We start from the raw sequence: 7,102 nt of genomic DNA, 5'->3' as shown, positions 1-7,102 counted from the left end.
CCCGGTCATGCTACCTTAAAATCAGAATAACCTGCATTATAGCTGGAATAAACTTTAAATTGCTGTTCCTTTTTTGATTTTCTTATCCGGCTGCTCCCCTATCAGACCTCATCTTTTTTTAATTTTATTTTTTTGTTTACCTCCCTCCATTCATTCACATGCTCATCTGAGAAGACTTAAGTTCTTCCAGCTTTGGACAATAACTACTTTTAGAAACTGTAAAGTAGTTACAAGAGAACAGTTGCCCAAGATTCAGAATTTTTTTTAAAAATGGAGCATGTGTATTATGTGGCCAATGTCTTCACTCTAACTTGCTTATGAGACTAAACCATTCCTCACAGCTCTAACTGCTGAAGAAGCCATGGGGGGGGTGGGGACGGATGCTCGGAGATCTCAGCAAGGAAGCAGCATTATTCTAGCAGCCTTCCACTGTTAGAGATTTGAGGTTACATGACATACTTTATGCTCCTAACTGATGTGGCTGGAGAATTGGTATTGAATTTATAGCATCAGCAGAACAGCAAATGTGATGTATTTTATGCATGTCAATAAAGGAATGACCTGTTCTTGTTCTACAGAGAATGGAAAAAAAACCAAAAAAACAAAGACTCCAAGTTCAATTCCAAGTACCACAAAAATAAACAGAGAGCAAAGCAAGCGGACTCCCTGTCCGCGCTGTCTCCGCCCACTCTGCTGGAGGAGCCCGCTGCGAGAGCTGTCTCCCTGGGCACAAGCGTCACGTATCAGTGAGACTCACACCATTGCCAGCCTGCTCTGCTCAGCTCGCCTCTCCCCAACTGTGGACTTCCCAAATGCAGCAAGACTGAGCAAGGCAGCCTGCCATCCCTGCCATGGAACAAGGGAGGAGAAGCGGCGGCATACCCAGTTTTGCCAAACCAGTTGCCCATCACGGCCACCACGCAGGGCCAGCCAGTGGACTGCAGCAGGCCATTCACGATCCACAAGCCGCAGTAGAACCACTTGTTGTAGAAGTGCAGCCATTCTGTGAGTGTGCCGAAGACAAACACCTTTGAAAGAGGAAACAAAGGGACAGGTGACATCCCCACAGACGCTTTCTGCACACAATCTGTCACCCAGAGCTTCAGGGTATGCAGCCCTTCTTTGGTTGCCTGCCTCGGCTCAGAGCCAGCACTGAGGAGGTGACCACCCTGTCACATCTCACTATGGCCAACCACCACAGGTTCCTAAGGAATTCAGACCTCTCTTTCCACCTCATGCTGCTCCCATGTGGTGGCGGGGACAGTGGCCCCCACAGGGCTCTCAGGACAGCACCAGGCACAGGCTGGGAAGAGTCCTGGGTGAGCCCACTGCTGGCAGCAGCTAGGAGGTTTATCAGTGGAAGCAGCGCCTGTCCAGTTTCTCATCAGCGCGATCACTCAGTGGCGGCATCCCGAGCCTGACTTTATCTGGGCCTTTGCTTGAGGGCAGGTGGCCTCATGTGGGTTCCAGGTAGTGTGCAGTACACTGTCGGATTCTAGTTCTCAGGTGTCTGCAATAAGCACATGGCAGGCGACAGGCTGCACTCATCTGTGGAAACTTGGAAATGTATACTCAAACAGTATGTGCACACCTGCATTTTATTATTATTATTTTAAAATGTTTTAAAATTATTTTAAAATTTGGCATAGGGCTCACTACGCAGCTCGGACTCATAGTGATCCTCCTGTTTTCAGGATCCCCATGCACTGGGATCACAGGTGTGTGCCACCTCACATAGACTTGGAAGCCAGCTCAGTGTGCCCAGGGGCAGGACTGACACCACATGTGGTATCAGGGATCAAATCCCAGTCCCTGCACTTGCCTAAGCAGGTGCTTAGTCTGCTGAGCTATCTCACCAGCCCTGTATTTTTTAATTTAAAAAAAAGCAACCAAAAAAAAAAAGCAACAACAACAAAAAAGCCAGGGCCGACCAGATAGCTCAGCAGATTAAAGTGCCTGCTTAGGCAGACACAGGGGCTAGACGCCTGCCGGGGCGCACTGAGATGGAGATTAAGACTGGGCATGGTGGCACACACCTGCAATCCCAGCACTTGGGAGGCTGAAAACAGGAGGATCACTGAGTCTGATTTACGTAGTGAGAGCCTGTAGACCCTGTACTAAAATACATTTTAAAAAAAGCCAATGAAGTATGTACACAGGTTTAAAACCAGTGTGTGTAAATGTGCGTAGGTGAGCAGCTTACAAATTACCAAAGTACTCCAATCCCTAAAGTTTCAAAGAAAAGAAAATTTTTTCCCAGACTCAAGTGGGAGACACAGAGAATGACAATAAATTAGGATTTAACTCAGCTCTGTGGTCTCAGATGCTTCCCACCAGAACCAGTAAGCAGTAAGAGCTTCTGGGATGGACACTACCACGTGCAGCACCTACCTGCCAGGGTCACACACAATGCAGATGCCCCTGCCCAGGAGGGGAGGACACACAAGTCCTCTGCAGGAAATGAGCAGGCAGGAAACTACAGAGGGGCAGAGACCTGGCCGCCTGCTCCAGGGGCTCTGGTCTCCACCACCACGTAACCCTCTGGGACAACATGGTGGAAGCGGAAGTGACCAGCCTCTGTGGCAGGTGGCTTCCAGAGGGAGTTCAGGACAGAGCAGAGGGCCCTCCCAGGGTGGCAGCTGGACGGGTGCTAAGGGAAATGAGCGGAGAGGCAGATCAGGCCAGGAAGAGGTGAAATGGAGAGGCTATACACAGTGGGAAGGGCACCAGGAATACAGCCCTGAGGAAGAAAGGAGCAGCTGGGGCCAGGGCTCGGCCAGCAGCTCAGCCCTGCGGGAGCAGAGGGGCGACACAGAGGGACAGAGCCAGGTGCACAGGCAGGCTGGACCCTGAACCAACAGCAGCGAGCATCACACAATCTCCTGGAAAGGCCCTGTGGTGACAGGCATGCGGAGACAGATCTCACTGTGCTAATCCACACACAGAGAGGTCAGGGTATCTGGAAGAATTATAAAATCTTGCCAACTCACCACTAACGCAGATGAACACATGCCAAAAGATAGCACCCATCGCAAGTTCAGCCGGTCCCCAACGATGCCACTGATGAACAGGCCCTGAAAAGAAACCATTCCATTTTATACCTCCAAATTATATCCCAGACAGCCAAGCATGGTGGCAAACACCTGTAATCCTGGCACTTGGGAGGCTGAGGCAGGAAGATTTAGGAGTTCAAGCCCAGCCTGGGTTAGTTACAAAGTGAGTTCAAGATCACTGAACTATACAGAGAGTATATTCTGTCTCAGACAAACAATTAAATCATACCCCGGGCCAAGAGGTGTGCTGCAAAGCAGATGACACAGAGGTCGCTGAGGCCACTTCACATCAACCCCACCCATGTGCCCAGACATGTTGCCTGGAAACCAGAGATGCCCGTCACTACACCTGATCTACACAGCAGACAGATGCACAAACCTCAACTGTAAGCAACTCCCTAACTGAAAATGAGCAACTGTTCTGACAGAAACAAGCTCTCCTTGGAAAGGAGATTAGTTCTTCACCATCAGCCCCAAGCTTCCCAAGGGACCCAGCTGCACCGAGTCTAGGTGCATCCTGAGTGTCCCGAGCTTGCCACTGCAACTTCACAAGCAGGACAGGCGCTTGCCAGGCACATTCAGCATGCGTGATGTGACTCGCAGGTCCCAGGATGCCGCAAGGCAGGGAGGGCAGGGAAGCCAGGAGGCAGGCAGAGAAGAAAGGGCCTCCCGTCTGCCTCCTGCTCACCTCCCAGAAAGGAAACACAGCCATGGGGCTGGCAGGGATAACAGACCTTAAGGGCAACAGCTTTAGATTTCTCCCATAAGTTACCAAATAAATGCCCTCACCTCAAAAACGACAGACAAATAAATAGCCTCCCTCAAACTGAAGCACAGGTGGGACTATTTTTTTTTTTTTCTTTTTCTTTTTTTTTTTTCGTGTGTGTATGTTTTTGAAACAGGGTCTCACTATGCTCAGGCTAGCCCTGAGCTTACTTTGTAGCCCAGGCTGGTCTCCAACTTGAAATGATTTTCCTGCCTCAGCCTCCCAAGTGCTGGGATTACAGGTATGCACCACTACACCAGGCCTTTTGGTTTGTTTTTTGAGGCAGGGGCCCCCTGAATAGCTCAGGCTGATTTGGAACTATGTAGCCCAGGCTGGCCTCAAGCTCACTGTAGTCCTCCTGCCTTCTCAGCCTCACAAGAGCTGGGAAGACCAAAGTCTTCTGATAAACTGACTGTCTTAGTAGCAAAGGAGAGTGAGAGAAGAAAGACCCTCCTCATCAGACAGCCCCTCCTCTTCCTCACTTTCTCATGAGCAGCAGGACACACACACTGAAGTAGATCCAATCCTCTACTGGCATAGCTCAAGCAGCCCTGTGCTACAGATAATACAGGGAACAGAGAACGTGGCCCTGCTCTTTCAGATGAGGGAACTGGGTTATTCTGTACTGCTCCAAAGGTAAACTGCCTGTAGGCTACACAAGAAAATGTATCTAACAGAAAGAACTTATTAGCCTATCATCCTAGCACTCAGGAGGCTGAGGGAGGAGGATATCTAAGGCCAGCTTGGGCTTTAGGAAGACCTTGTCTCAAAAAACTGCAACACTAGGGGGCCGCGGAGAAAGCTCAGTAGCATAAGCGCTTGCCTGGCAAGCGCAAGAACCTAAGTTCAATTCCCGGTTCCACCAAAAAAAAAAAAAAGAAAGAAAGAAAAAAAAACTGCAAAACTAAACAAAATAGAAAATTAATGGGGCGCAGAGCTCAGTGGCAGAGTACCTGCCTAGCACCGCTGCCTAACATGAGGCCTTGGGTTCAATTCCCAGCACCACCCAAAACCAAACTCTGTGGAAGGCAAGCAGAGGAAAGAAGAGGGAAAGGGGTGTGAAAAGAATTGAGCCTTGTTATGTACAGGTGTACCTCCCCGTGAAAAATACAATCATTATGTACTGAAAACTTGTAGCAATAAAATAAATTTAAAAAGAAACTTTTGTGACAACTCATTTGGTCCCCTTTCTATACCTCTCTCAGACAGGAGCTTTCTTTCTCTCAATAAGTATATCTTGCTCTTGCCAGGGATATAGCTTAGCAGTACAGTGCCTGCCTGGCAAGCATGAGATCATGAGTTCAATTCCTACACCAAATAAATAATAAATAAATAGCTACAATCCTCAAACTTACCACAGCATATGAGAACAGGAAAATGGTATCCAGTGTTCCAAGAAAAAGTGTGGCTTCTTCGGTACTGGGAAACAACCGGTTGCTGCTCCAGATCTGCAGGAACAAGGTGAGAGCAGGTCACCCACGCCCACAGGCTCCAGAGCCCACAGCACATGATCCAGGGACACCAGCTGCCTTCGGGAAGGCAGAGGGGACGAAGGGGCGGAGCCCACAGCCAGGGGCAGGGGAAGGCCGCGAGCAGCGCAGGCGCGTCTTCTCAAGCCACACTCTGACCCCAGCATCGCTAAGAAAAGACAGTTGACTGGTCAATCAAAGAACTTAAAGGTTGGGGCTGGTGGGATGGCTCAGTGGTCTGGAGCACCTGCTTAGAACAGGCTTGGCAAAGCACCGGGAGCCTGCGGAAGCCCCGAGGGGCGCGGGGCGCCGGAGCTGCTTGAGTCATGGGTGAAAGGTAGGGCACAGATCGAAACGCTGGTGCCGGCCCGTCTGTGCTGTTCCTGCACCCAGACCTGGGCGTGGGCGGCGCCGAGCGGCTGGTTTTGGATGCGGCGCTGGTGCTGCGGGCGCGGGGCTGTCGCGTGACGATCTGGACGGCGCACTATGACCCCGGCCACTGCTTCGCAGAGAGCCGGGAGCTGCCGGTGCGCTGCGCCGGGGACTGGCTGCCCCGCACCTTGGGCTGGGGCAGGCGCGGCACCGCCGTGTGCGCCTACGTGCGCATGGTCTTCCTGGCGCTCTACGTGCTCTTCCTCGCCGACGAGGAGTTCGACGTGGTGGTGTGCGACCAGGTGAGGGAGCCGCGGGGCCTCCGAGGGAGAGCTGTGCGCTGTGGGCTCCGAAAGACGGGGACTGGCCCGCAGGAGCCCGCTGAAGTGAGGCCTGTCGAATTTAGCGTGGACCCAAAGTTGCACATCGCAGCTCTGTCCCTTTTTTTAGGGAGCTTTCAGATGGGGCCCGGACACTGCACTTTAACTGGGTCGGCACGTTACTAAAGCAGCTGTCTGCCTATATCCCGGCGTTCAAGCTGGCCAGACATTGTAAAAAGATCCTATTTTACTGTTACTTCCCAGATCTGCTTCTCACCAAGAGATTCTTTTCTTAAAAAGCTGTACAGGGCCCCAATTGACTGGATAGAGGAGTATACTACAGGCATAGCAGATTGCATCTTGGTTAATAGCCAGTTCGCAGCTGCAATTTTTAAGGAAACTTTCAAGTCCTTGTCTCATAGAGACCCTGATGTACTCTACCCATCTCTGAATGTCACCAGTTTTGATTCAGCTGTTCCTGAAAAACTTGATGATCTAGTTCCTGAGGGAAAAGAAATTTCTGTTCCTCTCTATTAACAGATACGAAAGGAAGAAAAATCTAAAATTGGCCCTAGAAGCCTTAGTGCAGCTACCAGCGAGATTGACTTCTCAGGACTGGGAAAGGGTTCATCTGATCATGACGGGTGGCTATGACGAAAGAGTCCAGGAGAACATGGAGCACTATCAGGAACTGAAGAAGATGGTCCAGCAGTCTGACCTTGGCCAGTATGTGACCTTCTTGCGGTCATTCTCAGACAAACAGAAAATCTCACTCCTCCACGGCTGTACCTGTGTGCTTTACACACCGAGCCATGAGCACTTCGGCATCGTCCCCCTGGAGGCCATGTACATGCAGTGTCCAGTCATTGCTGTCAGTTCAGGTGGGCCCTTGGAATCCATTGTCCACAGCATCACAGGCTTTCTGTGTGAGCCTGATCCAGTGCACTTCTCAGAAGCAATAGAAAAATTCATCTGTGAGCCGTCCTTAAAAGCTACGATGGGCCTGGCAGGAAGAGCCAGAGTGGTGGAGAAATTCTCATCTGAAGCACTTACAGAACAGCTCTACCAGTGTGTCACAAAGCTGCTGACGTAAATTGGACTCTTTTAAGGTTCCTTGTGGGA

The 7,102-nt window shown here is 50.6% G+C and overlaps 1 protein-coding gene and 1 pseudogene across 1 annotated transcript in view; one reads left to right on the top strand and one right to left on the bottom strand.

Moving 5' to 3' along the window:
• The window catches only part of Slc37a3 (solute carrier family 37 member 3), a 37,393-nt gene that overhangs the window by 24,165 nt on the left and 6,126 nt on the right, over positions 1 to 7,102 (bottom strand). Inside the window, exons 3-5 of the mRNA XM_004629135.2 lie at positions 5,175 to 5,267; positions 2,991 to 3,074; positions 883 to 1,028 (exon numbers count right to left, since the gene is read on the bottom strand). Of these exons, the coding sequence (XP_004629192.1) occupies positions 883 to 1,028; positions 2,991 to 3,074; positions 5,175 to 5,267 (323 nt within the window). The remainder of the gene's footprint in view (positions 1 to 882; positions 1,029 to 2,990; positions 3,075 to 5,174; positions 5,268 to 7,102) is intronic.
• Positions 5,327 to 7,073, top strand: LOC111816125 (annotated as a pseudogene).

The sequence above is a fragment of the Octodon degus genome, unplaced genomic scaffold (genome assembly GCF_000260255.1).
Source record: "Octodon degus isolate 3935 unplaced genomic scaffold, OctDeg1.0 scaffold00027, whole genome shotgun sequence".
In the NCBI taxonomy this organism is placed as follows: Eukaryota; Metazoa; Chordata; class Mammalia; order Rodentia; family Octodontidae; genus Octodon; species Octodon degus.
The sequence above is the reverse complement of the archived record's forward strand: the minus strand, read 5'-3'. Positions and strand labels throughout refer to the sequence as shown.